The sequence below is a fragment of the Apiospora marii genome (genome assembly GCF_038362585.1).
Source record: "Apiospora marii strain CBS 49790 chromosome Unknown utg000013l_segment0_segment0, whole genome shotgun sequence".
Classification (NCBI taxonomy): domain Eukaryota; kingdom Fungi; phylum Ascomycota; class Sordariomycetes; order Amphisphaeriales; family Apiosporaceae; genus Apiospora; species Apiospora marii.
Window position 1 is genome coordinate 563,966 of NW_027117384.1, and position 17,283 is coordinate 581,248.

Sequence of the window (17,283 nt, forward strand, 5' to 3'; positions counted from 1 at the left end):
CAGCTATCATGTACGGGTGGCTCGGGCAGTGGCCCGCCTCGCGTTTCTTTGCGCTGCCAAGGCAGCAAGAGTAGCATTGTAGCCCACGTTCTGCTCAAGGACAGGTTAGCCTCTGGACAAGGGGGCAGGTGACTGCAGGACACTTCGCTGGCAGCCAGTGAGCAACCGAGATGCAAAGTACTGACCTGCAATGCAAACGCGGCACCGCTTTCTGGCGTGTTCAATCGATCTCCCCAGGCCGTACGGATAGCATCCCGCACGTGGAATTCCGCCAAGGTCGCATTCCCCGAGTTCAGAACATCCCCAAGCTCTTCATAGCTACTGTTTCGTCGGGCCTCGGCGCTTCTAGGTTCTAGGCCCTCGCCCTCTGTACGTTCTGCCAGGCCCTCCAGGTTGCCCATTTCGTATGCTCCTGTCGTACCATCTTCCGTATGGCTGGCTGTCTGCGCATCCCTATGAACGCCGCGCTCCTCTGCGTCATGATCTTGGGTTGAGGTCGGTTGCGTGCTGGCCCTTCCCCCTCCGCCTCCCCCACTGCCCGTTGTTCTTCGCGGAGGCTTTATGATCTTGCGCACCTTGTCCCTCTCCATATTGACGGACAGCATAAAGCATTGCAGGCCGAGTAGTATAAGGTCGAGTAAGAGCAGCGCGAATTTCGAAGCTGGAGGCTTCTGGCCCACGAAGTCGACCAAAACGCCGCCGTGAAGATAGCCTCTCGATGCTTCACTGGCCTGGGGTAACGACGTCACGATGTGCAAGAGCATGCAGAGGAGGTTCGGGCCAACGATGGCGCTGACCTGGTAGTTGGGAAGGAGGAAAATGATGTTTTCGGGTTTGGGAGTCAAGTAGGTCCATTGCGGTAGCCATCGAAGGAACAGCCGGAAGAACGAACACCTAGACAATGCGCGGTTAGCCACTGCTCATTCAGCAGGCAGATCTGATGCGGCCTACTCCATGTAGTATAGTGTACATAGCTCGGCGTAGATCAGAGTGTCCAAGCAGCCGAGCAAGTGTGTCAAGAAGGCAAGCTTCTTAGTGAGGCCTTCTTTTGCCTTTCTGGATAGCGAGGATCGCCGTCTGCGGGTGTCTGCGGGTGCGGCATCGCTTCGTCTATCGCCGTCGTCGCCGCCGGCGCCGAGGCTGGAGGGATCGGCGGCTGTCTCGTCGTCGCGACGGGGGAATGTCGAGTGAGATTCCGCCAGCGATGTTGGGGTGGGATCATGGTTCATAGCTCCACCACATTTGATGATGATAAACCGCTAGGTGTGAGTGTGACCTCACATGCTGCTCCCAAGATCGATGCCGTCGTGCGGGATGCTATGCTGCAATGCTGCGGTGCTGTGCGGCAGGCGAGCAGATGTGGACGGAAGGTTGTACAAGCGGAGGTAGGCTCTAGGGATGTATGTAGGCTCGAGTTGGCTTTGAAGTCAGGTTGGTGATTGATGGACCCTGGCTGGCTGGCTAGGACCAGCCCGAGCTGGCTTAGGCGTCCTGACTACCAAGGCTGTCTGTCTGTGCTCTCCCGGCGCCCGGCGCTCGCCCGGTGCTCTCCCCCAGCTCATACAGTGCCCAGCGTAAGAAAAGTACCTGGTACTAAGTACTTACTGTGAGGGGCGACCCGCATTTAGTATCTGCCCGTCTTATGATGTAGGTAGGTACAAGTACATTCCTTTTCCATCCGCCTGTGCAAGGTGCTCAATTGGACGTCAAAAGGTTCCAGATTTTGCCAAACCTGACCGAAAGTCACGAGATACTTGTAATGAGCAAGAGCAATGCAGACGATATGTAATTTTCTATTCGGTACAATGGCACCATGCTGTCGCATGGTCCCGGTGCCACTTGCTCCGCAGACTACTACCAACGTGTTGTACGCCTGAACGCCATGATCATGTTCCCAATCCACAATCCGGAGTGCATCAATTCTTGCTCTTCTTTGCTGTGTCGTCCTCGGGCCCTGCCTCCTCGTCCTGCATGTCACGACTCCTTTTGAGACCCTTCATCTTCCTCGTCTGGAGATCGCCCAGATCTTGTCTACCCAGGTGGATTCTACCTAGCTTGTCGCCCATCAAGTCGGTCGAAACGTTCTTCTTGGTCCGCTCCTCTCCAGCCTTGGGCTTCTTGAGGGCCTCTTTCCACATGTCCTCCTGCGGTTCCTGGATACGGCCGGGCCGGAAGTCCATGCGGGGTCCAACCTCCTCCACTTCTACGCGCGGAACCTTGTGGCCACTTCGTTTCGTGCTGATCATGTACACGCGCATGTGGATGGCCGGCTTCACCTCGTCCCCAGCTGGCTCATCGGCGGAGATGTTGATCAGGTACTGCAAGCCCTCGACATCAATCTTGTCTCCGGTTGTGTCCCCGGTGAACAGCTCGGTGAACATGCTCTTCGCCATGGTGTATTCATTGGCCGTCGGAGAGTCGAAGGCAGTACCGGAGAAGACCAGCATTGGCCGTAAGCCAATCGCAGGTTTCCGTGTCTTGAACTGTGAGATCTGGCGGTAACTTTCAGGCTCAAGAGAGAGCTCGCTGGAGCGGGCAGATGGGTTAGTTGGGAGCCGAAATGGGGATGCAATCAAACGTACATCATGTCGAGGACTTTGTGGCCAAATGTCCTCCCCAAAGTCAGAGTATGAGGCCGCTTCTTGGAGCTCGAAGCAAAGACGAACATGCTGCAGTCGTTCCGCTCCGAGAAGAACTCCAGACTTGCCGGATCTGTGAAGGGGTGGATGTCATTCTTCTTGGTGAAGCGCTTCGCGAGAGGCGTTCGGAGCGCAAAGAGGTCGCCGAGCGCATTCTGGCAGACCTCAGAGCAGGTCGTCTGTTCGTAACCGTGTGAGCCCGGCTGTATCGCATGCGTCGCACATCTGTGGAAGACTTACATATCGGAGGAAAAGGGCGGTCTTTGGGTTTTCTACGATTTTGGGCGCTCGCTTCTCCAAAGCTCGCTTCGATCGCGCATTGCGCGGTTTCCTATGTTCGGATGAGTACGTATGCGAAAAGGCATTTCGGGGTGGCAGACTAACACTTGTCGAAGCATTGCGGTGGAATGGTTCGAGATGGGCTACACCAGGTTGTTGTGCTCTGCTGGATTTGTCTCTGCTTGCAAGCCGCATCAAGGACTGGAAGGACGCTCGCTATCCTGAAAATTTAAGCGGAGAAGGACGGCACAAAAAACGTGCCTTACTCAATCCCGTACGTACCCACCACCTACACCATCAATCAAATGGCCAATTGATAGTGCTGCCCTGGGCTCCTGGGCAGCTGGGCTCCATGGACCCAAGGTATGTAGGTCGGTTCAATCAATCAATCAATCACCAATCAATTGATTGATTGATTGCACCTTACCAACCTACCTATGTACATAAGTAGGTAGGTACCTACCTACTCGTTATCGAGTTCCTGCCGACGACGACCGGTGCGATAAGAAGATTGAAGATAACCACTCATTTCATATGGATGGAACGAACCTGCCCGCCTGCGTACCTCGCACCACCGCCCACCGTCGCACTTCCTATTCGGACCTTTCGGATCTCATGATTTGCCTGGCCTCAGGCTCCAGGCATGTTAGGTATAGAAAATTCCCATCGCACTTGTAGGTTCTCGTTTTTGGTAGCCAGCCCTGCCACTGTTGAGGCTAGCAAGTAGGGGTGGAAGTACACCGAGAGAATTTGATGATTACCTACATACATACCTACCTAGCGTGGAGGGCTCGGTGACGTTTTCGAGCAGTCCCTTGCAGGCATCTAGGTAGCCCCTAATAACTTACTTCCCATGCTTGGCGAAACGGTTGACGGGTGTCTCTAATTCAGATGCCCTAGGGGCTATTCTTGTATGGTATCCTTCTTCGCCCGGCACCCGGCACTGGACGATATATTAGTATTGCCTGCCCACGTCTGTCTACGTAATGGCATGCTGGAGACGCCATGATAATTAATCCACATGTAGGTATAATCTGAGGAACATTCGGAAGAACGCACTCCAAGCAACAACAAAGCTGGGGGCTAAGGTGCTAATTGCGTCCGCCGCAGAGCCCGTCCCATGAACCAACGATTTGGCGAGTGGATACGTATTTCCCCTCCACTGTCTCTCCTGTCTGTACCCAAGCCGGGATCCCAGACCCCCCCAGCCCAGACGGACATCTGATCGGTGAGTATGTATGTACATAGTGGTCGGTTGTTGTGCTTTGCCCTCGTTGGGGAGTGGCAGGTACGGGGTGTAGAGGGGATTAAGATGAATATATATCCATGGCGATTGATTGATTGATTGAAGAACCAGTCAATCTATTTACAGTATATGCACGTAGCAGCCTAACTCTCTCCCATCTCGACCTAGCGCGTCATTTCCGAGGTTGTCATCTAGCACCGCACCCGATCCCAATCAACATTCTTAGTAACTTGAAACACCACCACCTTTTTTTCCCTTAAGTTTGTGCTAGCATCTGCGCCTCTCGCGCCTCTGTTGTTCGCCCTGTCCACAAGTCGTTCCGAGCTTTCGAGCCTCTTACACTCGTTCGCGTTTCTTTGTCTTCTTTCGTTGGTCGAGGGAAAGTATCCATAGCCAGATCACAACAGTGATCTCTTCCGCTCAATGCGCCCGGGATGATAGAAGCCGCTTAAATATTTTGGTCCGGTGTCGAAAGCAAGCTCCTCGACTCCTTGCAACCAAAATCTCGAGAGAAAAAAAAACCCCTCCATCCTTCCCGTCTGGCAGTCAATGGAAGGTTAACATTGCCGTTGACAACCTACTTGTCAATAGCTTGCAGACGTGTGCCTGTACCCAAAATCAGCTCATCCTTCTATCTCGGGTCAAGTCCAAGGTTAGCTTTTAAGACCCATCTGCACCCTCCCATATTAAATCCAGTCATGATATGAGTGGGCCTACTGTCTTTGTGACGGCTCCCCCAGCCGTTGAGTCGACACATTCGTTCCGCCGCTCGCATTCCTTCTCAGACATGGTGCCTGAGCGATCACGACTGTCTCACTCAAACCTTGATGTGACATCACGAAAACCATCGCCGAGCACCAAGACCAAGCACCTGTCGCCTCTCCCAGCCTTCGACATTCCCTCCTTCGACCTGCCCGATTTCGACTTCGACCCCAACTTCTCCATCCCAGCTCCTGACCGCACGGCTAGCACCGATGCGAAACACACGAGCCTGCCTGCCTCCGAGCCAGATAGGATGGGCAGAGCAAGAGGCAAGTCGCTCTTGACCCGCCGCCAGTCATGGATGCCGGGTTCCAAGTCGGCATCTGACCTTGACCTTCCGCAAGATCAAGAAAAAGAGGCACCCAGGCCGCCCCAGAGCCCCCTGGAGCCCCATCATGCAGACCAGAAAGCGGTGGACAAATCGAGGTCGGTTTCGGGATCGTTTGCTTCGCTGGCGAAACGCTCGACCAGTTGGATTTCCACATCTCGTTCCCCGTCTCCGTCACCCAGGAAGGAGGCTAGGGACTACGTATCTCATAAGTCCCTGGGTCGTGAGCCCTCTCCCAGCAATGAGCCGGCCACGAATTCTCCGAAATACGTTCGCAAGCGATCTACATCGGGCATGGATCGAGAAGCCAACAAGTCCACCGACTCGCTGGGCAAATTGGGCAACTACCTATCCAAGATGAAGCAGCGCCCACAGAGCCTGCTGGTCAGGGGAATGTCAGTCAATGACGGTGATAGCACGGCCTCGTCGGTAGCTAGCTCGGCAGCGAACACCCGCCCTTCGAATGCAGCATCGGAAAATAGCAACACTACAGTTCCTGACGAGCTCCAGCGGCCACCGACGCAACAACCTCGAGATCCGCTGTGGTCGGCTTTCAAGGCGCTGGATGCCGAGTACGGCAAATTCCAGGCCAAATCCGTGCACATGAAAGTTAGTGTAGTACGCAACACGCTCCTCCCCTTTCTGCGTAAGTATGCTTTGCATCCGTCCAACAACACGTTGCATTTTGAGGAACTGGAGCCCAGGGCAACCATCTTGAACAAGTGGTGGATCGGTCTGTTGGACCTGTTGGACGGGAAAGCAACACAGTCGGTTGCGGGTGTAGACAGGCCCATTGTTCTCGAAGTGACAACCATCTTGATGATGCGTCCGGAATGGCGTCAGTGTATACCGCAGTTCAGCCCCTTAGCGCACCGAACCCCTCGCGAGCCAGTCGGGCGGAAGGGACGCGCGCATGGCGACGAGTCTGGCGGCCATTCACGAAGCTCGACGGCGGATTCCGACTTTCTCGCCGAGTCGGCTGAGCACAACGTACGCACGATGTTTGTTACAAATCTCGTAGCTCAGATGGGCATCGTTGTGGATAAACTGTCCCAGCGGCATGCACCATTGAGCCTGGTCAACTTCGCAGGGAGGGCTTGTGCATATGCGTTCTTCTTTGCTCCTGGGGTGGCGGAGGTCCTCGTCCGTTTGTGGGCTCTAACTCCTGATCTGCTCCGGCGCGTCGCCGACGAGTTCTGCCTGCCCCGACGTAGTAAAGGAGAAAGCGATGAAATCGTGGCCCTCTTCCCGCCAAACCTATCAACTCTAGGCTGGTCCTCGGTGAGGGCGATGGTCCAGTCGTTGCGACAAGCTGCGCAACTGCCCCTGGCCACGGCCAAGATTTCTTGGCATGGACAATGGGTGTCGAGATGGAGAGGGCACGACACCGATCTGTTCTTTCTTTTTTGCAAATACTATTTTATTCTCGCCGAGGAGTTCATGCCCTCGAATCTTCCGCTGGCGGAGAAGGGACGCGCGCCTGCGTTTGTATTAGTCAACGCGCAGCTTCTGGCCACCTTGGATTCGACGATCCACCGGCAAGCGGGCCTAGAGGCTTCCATGGGTCTGCCGCTGTCCGAGGGAGCAGATGCATCCGCCATGGCGTTACCCATGAACCTCAACAACAACATCAACAGAGGCATGAATGAAAATCGCCTTATTGCTCTTCTCAAAGACTTCCTGTCTACGAGCTCCATGGCGTTTCCAGGGGCTCGGCACTCCTTTGCCGAAGCCTTCATGGCGCTTATGAAGGCCGCGGCCAAGAGGACGTGCCAGTTCGACCACAACGCATGCTTTACGCTATGTGACTTCCTCGAGGAGTCATTAGTTGCGTACCGAGGCTTCGTCGGCATGGGCCGCTTGTCTCTCGACTACATAGACTGGCCGTTCTGGCTCGAGGTGTGTCGAAAAATCCTTGACTCAAACCACACCATGTCCGAAGTCCGAGTGCTTTCTCTAATCTTTTCCATCTGGGATGTCGCTACGAGTGAGCAAGCTCGAAAGGAGGCCATCTGCCAGGGCTGGCTTCTGACCGAAGACACCTTCAACAAGCTGTTTAATAATTGGTGCCCAATGGTGAGAGCATACTACATGCGTCTTCTTTGCTGGCGTATCTGTCGTAATGACGGCAGCGCAGATGACTCTGATATGTACGTCTCCGCACTGAACGCATCCATGGGAGACAAAGTTACTGACCGAACGCACTTAGCCGGATGTTCCACCTCGCGGCCACACGCCTTGGGACGGTTTGGTCCCATTATCTTTGGCTACGTGACGCAGCTGAACGAGAAAGCAACTGTGCACCATCGACCGCCCCAGCCACACCCGCCCCAGGCAAGCGGTTCATGATCATCCGCACGGAAGCCCCTGGGGCACAACCGGGGCTCATGGTCGGGTTTGACTCCTTTTCCACATCGTTCAACCCGTTGGAGTCCACATCAACAGCGCCGGCCCCGCCCGAGTTTGTGATCCCGCCAAACCCGGATGCTGCAGCCTACAAGAAGAAATGGAATTTGCTAGGCAGAGTCCTTCACTTGTCGAACAGCAACCCTGACGATGCCGAAGTATCAACGCGAGATGGCACAGTGGCCCGCAAAGCGGCGCCTCCTCCGAAGGTAACAAGCAATCCGGTCACTCCCCCGGCCTCGGATACGGATAGTATTGGATCCTCGCCTGTCTATGAAAGCCTGAAATATGTCTTCAAGTTTACTCTCTCTTGGAATGGGCCAAACTTGATGCCTCCTGCAGAACGTATATTGTCGCAGCCGCGCCTGCCCCTCCCGGCCCAATCTCAACTGGGGTTTCCAGATATGGGCCAGGGCTGCCAAACCCTCCCTTGGGCCGGCCTGCACCAACCCGAGCGGTGTCGGGTAGCGTGCAAAGCGGGTTGATCGAGGCAGCAAAGAACGCCGAACTGTCGGAGACGTCAGCAAGCCCGCGATCCTCGTCGACCATGGATCGCCGGGGCAGTCAAAGCCCAAGCATAGAACGGATCAGCAGCAATCAGTCGTCGCTGTACCAAGACCGCATCACGACGCCTACCACGGAAGCAATTACACACGGCACCAAACCAAGTAGCCATCTCGAGAGAGGGGCAAAGTATTCGGGGCGTGCTCTGGCAGAGTGGAGCCTGGTGGTGGCGGAATGTAACAGCTTCATTGATCGCCGGCGAGACGAAGGCGTGCCTGACCTGTGCGAGGTCGAGGTGCCTTCGCTAGGGATGCCGCGGTGAAGGATACACACATGTATAATGGGCCTTTGTGATTTTTCTTTTTGTTTTGGTTTGCAGCATATCTCTCTCCCTTTCTCTCCCTCCTACCTACCCTATTCCCGCCACCCCCTGCACACGGTCGGCGTTCGGGTTTCTTCCATGATTTCCCTGGCATGTACGGATTGATTTTTTTTTTTTTTTTTTTTTTTTTTTTTTTTTTTATCTGCAAAGCGAGTCCTTCAGGGCACGCCTATGAGTCTACCCCTCGTGTTATGCACAGATGGCATATTATATAACAAGCAACGGCGGCGACTTGGACAAGGAAGTGGCGTATATATCGCGGGTCCAAAAATATTTCAAGTAACCAGGGTTTTGGAGTTTGTGGTAAAGGGAACGAAGGAGTCAATAGAAGGAAGTGGTTTATATGAGTAAGAGGACGGTTCGGCGTCTTTGTATCAGTAGAATCATGTATTACATAGTATGCAATCAGCGACTGGCTGGATACATAAATTTATATATCTAGAGATTACATGGAAGTCCGGGAAAGTATACCCGCGGCATATATACTGAGGGGGCAAGTCCCCTCATACACAAGCATGCCCCTTTTCACGTGCTGGGGAAGAGACTTAAGTATGTCATGGCGGCTCTAGGATTGCACTGCCTGCTACATGAGTAAGCCACAGAGCAGTAAGGTTGGAAGTCGAGGCAATCAGTGGGATTAACTCGAGTTGTGACCGTTTGTGGTGAGTAAATCACCTACATGCCTGCCTACTTATACTTGTGTACTTGCTACCTACTTAGCATTGGAAGTGAGCAAGGATGTAAGTAAGGATGAGTAAGGATTAGGAGAACTATACGGTTATTAAGGTGCCCCCGCCTGTTATAGTGGGTAAAGATGGATAGATGTATGCATTTAGGAGGTACTTTTGGTTTGGTTTGGGAGTTTGGTGGTTTGCGTTAGGCCGACCCGCGCGATATTAGCAGTTCAGCGCTCCAGTCAGCGCTCCCCAGCACTGTACATACCTTAGGTATGCACGTAGGTTGCCTACTTCAGGTGCCTAAGTACGGAGTACCTACCTCGCACTCCTCCCAGTCCGTCATCCGCCACAATCTGCTACACCTTCCACCTTGATGTACTCGTACATGCAACTCGACTAACCTTAGCCATTTACTCGCGCTCCCTCTCTTTTCTTCTTTCTGTCTGTAAAACATATCTATCTACCTTCCTGGCCTGCAGCCATCATCACCTTTTCAATTCGAGCCCCATCGAGCTCGAATTTAATCAATCGCATCTCCTGTCTGTCAGCTTGCACCACCCCGACCGACTGCCTACATGTAGTCTGGTCTGTCGACCCTGGCACACCACCCAGACGACGAGCCCGGAGCCCGATCTTGCTTGGTTGCCGCCGGCAACGCGGCGCATCCGATTTACCCCAGGGCCTGCCTGCTCCAAGTCGACGCACACCGGCACATGTGGCAGCTACCGGCATACCAGCCGGCTCTCAGACTCCTGCTCGAACCCCCGTTGCGCTTCCGAGATTCGCGGCCAACCGATCCGGCGCCTCCCTCCCCCCTCTGACCTCGCGAGGACCTGCAGCGATCCCCGAGACGCAGTGGTCGCTCTCTGTGCATCGAACCGCGCCGACGCCACCACGCCACGCAGCCCCGACGGCGTTGCCCAACATGCCTTCAGCCCGTAGGGTACGCTTCCTGGTCATGGTGGGCATGGCTGTCATCGTCACCGCCCTCTTCTTCACATCCAAATTCGGGTCCGATGAGAGCAGCGCTTTCCAGGACTTCTATGGCAAGACGGTGAACGCCATGGAGCGCAAGCGAGGCAGCGGCGGCGCCCAGATCATCATGGACGGCAAGGGCGCCACGGCCGTCAGCGAAGCCAAGGACAAGGATGGCGACGGCTCCGTGGGCGAGGATGACGTCCAGCAGGCCAAAGAGATGGCCGAGCGCCTCCGCGCCGCCGAGCAGAGGGCCAAGGACCAGGCCAACGCCAAGGCGCCCCTCAAACCCGATGCCCCTAGTGAGGTCGTCGGCGTGGGGAGCTCGGCCGGCGGCCAAAACAGGAAGCTCAAAGACAAGGAGGGCTCCGCTGACAGCAAGGATGAGTTGGACCCCGAAAGCAAGGTCGAGACCACGCTGAACGAGATGTTCAAAAGGTCCCCAGGTACGTGACGGCCGCTTTCTTCCCCTCTCCCCCCACCACACCACCCACTAACTTTCGGCTTGCCATAGTCATCATTTTCTCCAAGTCGTACTGCCCCTACTCGAAGCGGGCCAAGGGTGTGCTGCTCGAGAAATACACGATCGACCCCGCCCCTTACGTGGTGGAGCTGGATCAACACCCCCTGGGCAAAGAACTACAGGCCAAGCTGGGGGAGATGACGGGAAGGTCGACGGTCCCCAACATCATGATTAATGGCAGGAGCATTGGGGGCAGTGACGAAATCAACGAGCTCGATGCAAGGAAAACTTTGATTGACAAGATCAAATCCATGGGCAGCAAGAAAGTCTCCATGAAAGAGAGGTTCACAAAACCTGCCCCGAAAGGCGGCGATAGATGAGACTTGGGTCAGGCCAGCCTAGTCTTTAGTGTCGAGTAACTTGCTGCATGCCACAGCACATACAATCCCCCGGTCCAAGACCCTTGCTACAGTGCTGTGCATGCCGTTCTGCGGTTGGTCATCGGGGTGCTCGGGGAAACCGCAGAAGATGAAGAAGAAGATGGCGTGGCTCTACACCTCTGAACTATATGGGCTGGGGAGGCGGGACCCCTACAGTCTCCGAGCAACGGCTGCCATGATGAAATGGCGGGGCAGACCCGTACAGGAATATATATATGTGTGTGTATGTGTGTGTGTGGGCACTGGAGATGATACCAAAGGTCGTGTATGATTGTTGGTTGTAAAGGATATCACAGTTTTTTAGAACGGCATACTTTTGGGTTCCCTCTTGTATTTATATCATCTGGCATTCCAACCGATAACTAATTTTGGTCAGTGTAACCAACATCGCCCATCCATCCATCCATCCATTCATCCATTCATCCATTCATCCATCGACCGACCTGTCTCCGGTTTACTCTCAGGGTGCGAGGCCCATGGCTCCATCCCTGTCCCATGCCCATTCCGAATCTGGTCAGATCCTGGGTGGACGGGTCATGGTATCAACAGTGCCTGGTGTTTTGGGTTTGATGCCATGTTCACTATCATATGCTGCTGTAGGGGGCTTGCCAACGTCGGACAGAACGTTTCTGAGTCTTTGCGCCAGAGACCTGTTCGCTTTGGTCGAGGTGGCAGTTTGGTCTTGGCGAGAACAGACAGTGGACGAGTCTGAAAAGATGGAGGTGGCATCAGGCGCTGGGGCCTGGGTTGGACGGCAATCTTGGTCTGGCATCGTGGTAGGGGCAGGGGCGAGGGCGAGGGTGGTAATTGCGCGATGCGGACTGGACCTCGGACAAAATGCCTACGACTTGTTCTTGGCCGGTAATTATATTCGCATCCGTGTCCACGAGGCAGACTGTACTCGGCGTGTCCGGCCAGACGAGCAGCAAGGCGTCGCGTCAGCTGGCGACGCATCGTGACTCATGACCAGGAACGCGACATGCCCACCTGCACCTGCGCCGGCCGGGGTACGTCTTGCGCGATGACGCGGCCGAAGAGAAGGCATCCATTCTGTTCAACATGGCAGCCACGGCGGCCACTACGTACTTACCTCGATCAATGAGGGCCTCGGGCGCTGGTCCGGTCATACCAGCTACGCCAGTCGCGCAACGCGAGACATGGAAAGACGTTGGGCACTGCATGATGTAATGACAAAATGACAACCTTGATGGCTCACCATGATGCCATCAAGGTGCGCATCGCTGCTCGCCCTACAGGCGCCCGAATAAAACCACCGCGATCGTCTCCTCCGACTCCAGACCTACTCTAGAACCCTTTCTAGAGACAGGAAGTATTGCTTGCAGCATCGTCTTACTTGGCCACGGTTTCTGGGAGATCCAAAATGGAATTACTGCCGCCCGAGATAATCCTGGGGATGGTGGAGCAGCACATGAGCATGGCAACTGTGATGCAGTTCATGCGGACGACCAAGGCACGTTTCCATCTTTCTCTCGAAGCCAGGAAAAGGAAAGGAACTGACCTGGCCGCATAGACTATCCGCTCGACCCTGCAGACTTACGAAGCATCCATTTGCAAAGCCCAGGTGGCAGCACGCGGCTTGCCGCCCATGGGGGATATACTTTGCACTCGCGGCCCGGAGCGTCGCATCCTTGCCGCCAACACGTTCGAGGCCATTCTGGAGCTGGACCTCCGACAGGAGCGGATCGGCGACGCCTTACGACGCGACTTCTTGAAGACGGGCAGCCCTCCGCTCCTGGGCCCGCTCACGGCACGGCAGCGAGGACGGCTGTTGGAGCTCATGAGGGCATCCCTGTGCCACTGCGATCACATTGCCGACATTGCGGCGGCCGGCAGCCAGGACGGCGGCTCGGGCTCGGGCTCGGATGCTTGCACCCAGACCCGGACGGCCCAGATCGAGTACATCGGGTCGCTGTGCACGAAAGAGCTGGCGGCGCTCTTCTACACGGTGGACACGGCCGGGTTCGGGTTCGTGCGAGCGCGCAAGTACGAGGCCGAAGACCCTCTGGTGTGGGAGAAGATCACGGTGTTTGAAGAGTGCCTCCTGCGGCACGGCTCGTGGTTCTTGTGGGCACACATCCAAGGCGGGCACGGGCACGGGCAAGGGCAAGGGCAAGCAAGCCACGCAACGCAGCTGATCGCGGCCGGCATGAAGGAGCTGACGGATTGGGAGACGGGCAGGGACGGGATGCTGCCTGGTTTACGAATGTCCCTGGTGGACGCGTACCGGCACCGGCTCGAGGACGCGAATGACGTGGACCTGGAGGCGTCCCTGAGGGACCGGGTACGAGGCATGGTCATGGCACCGCCGAATCCATGACGGGGGAGACGGGCCAATATCAGTACATGTATACTACTTGGTCGATGCGGTTCCATGGCCAGCTGTTGTGATGGTTGTGTGGGAGGGGCGGGAATCTCGCGGAAAACTCCAGAGCCCTGATCCCGGTCCGCATCGGCAAGAAGGCCGGGTTTGCCCCGAGTCACATTCCCCCACACACAATTGGCCCTCCTCATGGCGGGGGAGGGGGCTACCTACCAGCAACGGTATGTAGAGTATTCGTGGTAGAAGTGTTCATATAATTCACATGCTCCTTCCAAATCCTTATGACCAGCCATATATACCTATACACACGCATACGCACACGCACACGCACACGCACACACATACACAATGTCGGCCGCCGGGAGACATTTCCCGGCCTCCCAGCCAGACTGGAACAACCTCGAGGTGCTGCACAGAAACACCCTGCCGGCCCGCGCCCACTTCCACACGTACCGGTCGGCAGAGGACGCCCTGACGTACCAGGTCGACAAGGCGCAGGCCTACTGCCTCTCGGGGGCCTGGAGGTTCAAGCTGTCGCCGAACCCGTTTGAGGCGCCCGAGGGCTTCGAGGACCCGTCGTTTGACACGAGGTCATGGGACCGGGTGGCCGTGCCCAGCATGTGGCAGCTGGGCGGCTACGGCAAAGGGCCGCACTACACCAATGTCAACTTCCCCATCCCCGTCGACCCGCCCCACGTGCCGCTCGGCGACAACGAGACGGGGTCCTACGTGCGCACCTTTGAGGTGCCCGGCCACCTGCGCGGCGGCCAGCTCCGGCTGAGGTTCGAGGGCGTCGACTCGGCCTTCCACGTCTGGCTCAACGGCCACGAGGTCGGCTACCACCAGGGCTCCCGCAACCCGGCCGAGTTCGACGTCACCGCCCACGTCGTCGACGCCGGCCCCAACACGCTGGCCGTCCGCGTCTACCAGTACTGCGACGGGACCTACATTGAGGATCAGGTCAGTCCAGACGGTGCTTCCTTCTAACCTGTCCAACCAAGCCTGGCTAAAACCCCGATCCGATTCCAGGATCAATGGCGCATGAGCGGCATCTACCGAGACGTCCATCTGCTGGGCTTCCCGCGCGAATCCCGCATCGAGGACCTCTGGGTGCAGACGCAGCTGGACAGCCAGTACGTCGACGCCCGCCTCAACGTCCGGGTCCGCGTCGCCGGAAGGGGCGAGGTCAAGGTGGCCCTGCTGGATCCGGCCATGTCGGGCACCCTGGCCGCCTCGAGCGCAGCGACGCAGTCGGACGGTACCCTCGACTTCTCGCTGGCAATACACAACCCCCTCAAGTGGACGGCCGAGACGCCGACGCTGTACCACCTGCTCGTGTCCATGGACGGCGCGAGCTACGTCTCCCACCGCGTCGGCTTCCGCCAGGTCGAGATCAAGGACGGCCTCCTCCAGGTCAACGGCAGGCGCATCCTGCTCAAGGGCGCCAATCGCCACGAGCACCACCCCAGATTCGGCCGGTCGGTGCCCCTCGACTTTCTCCGCCAGGACCTGATGTTGATGAAAGCCCACAACATCAACGCCATCAGGACCTCGCACCAGCCTAGCGACCCGCGGCTGTACGACTTGGCCGACGAACTGGGGGTGAGTCGAATCGGTTGGACGACGGACCGACCGTATGTGTGTATGGACACCTGTAACATTGATGCTGACTGGCTGGCCCCCGTCTAGTTTTGGGTCATGGACGAGGCCGACCTGGAGTGCCACGGATTTGAGACCATCAGTAAGCTCCCTCTCTTGCCTGCCTGGGTCCGAAACTAACCCTGCTGCCCGTCCGCCCGCCCAGGCGATGCCAAGCTGAGCCCTGCCGAGCGCGCCCTGCCGTTCCGCGAGCGCCAGCTCCTCACGAGGCTCGACGCCGCCAAGTGGACAAGCGACAACCCCGACTGGGAAAGGGCGTATGTCGACCGCGCCCAGCAGCTGGTGCGTCGGGACCAGCTGCACCCGTCCGTCGTCATCTGGTCTCTGGGGAACGAGGCCTTCTTTGGCCGCAACTTGGTGGCCATGTACGACTGCATCAAGGCCTTGGACGACAGCCGCCCCATCCACTACGAGGCCGACATCCACGCCGACACGGTCGACATGTACAGCAGGATGTACCCGCCCATCGAGGAGATCGTCGCCTTCGCCCAGGACCCCAGCAAGACGAAGCCCATGGTCCTCTGCGAGTACGTCCACGCCATGGGCAACGGCCCCGGCAACATCCACGACTACCTCGACGCCTTCCACAAGCACCCCAAGCTGCAGGGCGGCTTCGTCTGGGAGTGGGCCAACCACGGCCTCCTGAAGCACGACGCCGACTCGGGCGCCGACTTCTACGCATACGGCGGCGACTTTGGCGACGTCCCCAACGACTCCAACTTCGTCATGGACGGCCTGCTCTTCTCGGACCACACGCCCGGCCCGGGCCTGGCCGAGTACAAGAAGGCGCTCGAGCCGGTCCAGGTCGTCTCCCACTCGCCCGGAAGGGTAGTCGTCGTCAACCGCTACGATTTCGTCACGCTGGACCACCTCGAGTGCGCCTACTCGGTCCTGGACGAGGGGAGACCGACTGGCCTGGCCGGGCAGATGGACATGCCCGCGGGCACCCGTCCAGGCCAGACGGCCGAGCTGGCGGTGCCTGCCCCCACGGACCTGGCAGGAGAGGGCACTCTGCAGCTCTCCTTCCGCCAGCGTTCCGAGACCCTGGCCCTGCCCTCGGGCTTCGAAGTGGCCTTTGCCGAAGTTCCCCTGACGTCGAAGTCCGCAGCAGCAGCAGCAGCAGCAGAAGCAGTGGCCCAGGGGGCGCCTGCAGCCAAGTTGGCCATCAGGGAGACTCGCACATTGCTGACGATTGAGTCGGCGACCACGGCGTGGGCCTTTGCGCCCGTCCACGGCAAATTGCGCTCCATCAAGAAGAACGGGGTCGAGTTCCTGGCCGGCAGCCCGGACCTGACCATGTATCGGGCCCCCACCGACAACGACGCGCCGCAGGACGGCTGGGACTGGAAGGAAAAGAGGCTGGACTTGGCCCAGTCCAGAACGCGGGGCTGCTCGTGGGGGAGCCCCGACGAGGACGGAACCACCTTTGCCGTCCAGGTCCGCCAGTCCTTCGGCCCGCCGACGCTCTCGTGGTCGATCGACCTGGACATCACCTACACATTCCACGCCTCCGGCTCGCTCAGGATCCACGCCAAGGGCACGCCACGGGGGGATTGCCTCCCTCGTACCCTGCCCCGCGTCGGATTCGCCATGGAGCTGCCGGCCGAGTGGGGCCGTGTTTCGTGGTTTGGCCGCGGCCCGGGCGAAAGCTATTGCGACAAGAAGCTCTCCCAGCGCCTCGGGGTCTACTCGGCCGACGTGTCGCAGCTGTGGACGGACTACGAGTTCCCCCAGGAGGGCTCGAACCGGACCGACACTCGCTGGCTGAAGCTGGCCCACGCCGACGGACAGGTCATGACGGCCCGGTTCGCAGACGCAGACAGCAGCCGCCCAGAGGCCGGCAGGCCGACGAGGAAGCTGTTCGATTTCCATGCCTCGCACTACCGTGTGGCTGACGTCGAAGCTGCCAAGCACCCGTACGAGCTGCACAGGAAAAAGACGGCCAATGTGGTGCTGCGGCTCGACGCTGCTCACCACGGCCTGGGCTCGGGCAGCTGTGGACCTCGAACCCGAGACGAGTACGCTTTGCTGACCAAGGACTTTGAATTTGCCCTTCTGCTAGAGTAGATCCGGGGTCACGGAGAAACGATTGTGCATCTTGTGTTATTAAGCAATGCAATGCATGTACCTAGTAGGAACAGAATAACTAGAAGTAGTAGAGGCCAGAGCACTGTATACTATC

General features: G+C 57.4%; 7 protein-coding genes across 7 annotated transcripts; 4 read left to right on the forward strand and 3 right to left on the reverse strand.

The window, feature by feature from the left end:
- Positions 1-6: 6 nt before the first annotated feature.
- On the reverse strand, positions 7-1,229 carry PG985_015319 (uncharacterized protein; the record flags this gene model as incomplete). The annotated part of the gene is made up of 3 exons (XM_066835085.1): positions 7-90; positions 186-894; positions 952-1,229. 3 exons carry the CDS (start codon positions 1,227-1,229, stop codon positions 7-9), a joined length of 1,071 nt encoding a protein of 356 aa, XP_066676288.1.
- Positions 1,230-1,916: 687 nt separating this feature from the next.
- Positions 1,917-3,037, reverse strand: PG985_015320 (valyl-tRNA synthetase; the record flags this gene model as incomplete). Its single annotated transcript, XM_066835086.1, has 4 exons — positions 1,917-2,526; positions 2,583-2,818; positions 2,880-2,970; positions 3,024-3,037. The coding sequence occupies 4 exons, from the start codon at positions 3,035-3,037 to the stop codon at positions 1,917-1,919; spliced, it is 951 nt and encodes a 316-aa protein (XP_066676289.1).
- Positions 3,038-4,951: 1,914 nt separating this feature from the next.
- Positions 4,952-8,486, forward strand: PG985_015321 (uncharacterized protein; the record flags this gene model as incomplete). Its single annotated transcript, XM_066835087.1, has 3 exons — positions 4,952-7,404; positions 7,464-7,958; positions 8,003-8,486. 3 exons carry the CDS (start codon positions 4,952-4,954, stop codon positions 8,484-8,486), a joined length of 3,432 nt encoding a protein of 1,143 aa, XP_066676290.1.
- A 1,662-nt stretch (positions 8,487-10,148) lies between these two features.
- PG985_015322 (glutaredoxin) lies at positions 10,149-11,041 on the forward strand (the record flags this gene model as incomplete). The annotated part of the gene is made up of 2 exons (XM_066835088.1): positions 10,149-10,644; positions 10,713-11,041. The coding sequence occupies 2 exons, from the start codon at positions 10,149-10,151 to the stop codon at positions 11,039-11,041; spliced, it is 825 nt and encodes a 274-aa protein (XP_066676291.1).
- Positions 11,042-11,615: 574 nt separating this feature from the next.
- On the reverse strand, positions 11,616-12,282 carry PG985_015323 (uncharacterized protein; the record flags this gene model as incomplete). The annotated part of the gene is made up of 2 exons (XM_066835089.1): positions 11,616-11,922; positions 12,188-12,282. 2 exons carry the CDS (start codon positions 12,280-12,282, stop codon positions 11,616-11,618), a joined length of 402 nt encoding a protein of 133 aa, XP_066676292.1.
- A 14-nt stretch (positions 12,283-12,296) lies between these two features.
- Positions 12,297-13,439, forward strand: PG985_015324 (uncharacterized protein; the record flags this gene model as incomplete). Its single annotated transcript, XM_066835090.1, has 2 exons — positions 12,297-12,332; positions 12,633-13,439. 2 exons carry the CDS (start codon positions 12,297-12,299, stop codon positions 13,437-13,439), a joined length of 843 nt encoding a protein of 280 aa, XP_066676293.1.
- Positions 13,440-13,790: 351 nt separating this feature from the next.
- On the forward strand, positions 13,791-17,168 carry PG985_015325 (glycoside hydrolase family 2 protein; the record flags this gene model as incomplete). Its single annotated transcript, XM_066835091.1, has 4 exons — positions 13,791-14,402; positions 14,472-15,044; positions 15,132-15,183; positions 15,247-17,168. The coding sequence occupies 4 exons, from the start codon at positions 13,791-13,793 to the stop codon at positions 17,166-17,168; spliced, it is 3,159 nt and encodes a 1,052-aa protein (XP_066676294.1).
- Between the last annotated feature and the right edge of the window lie 115 nt (positions 17,169-17,283).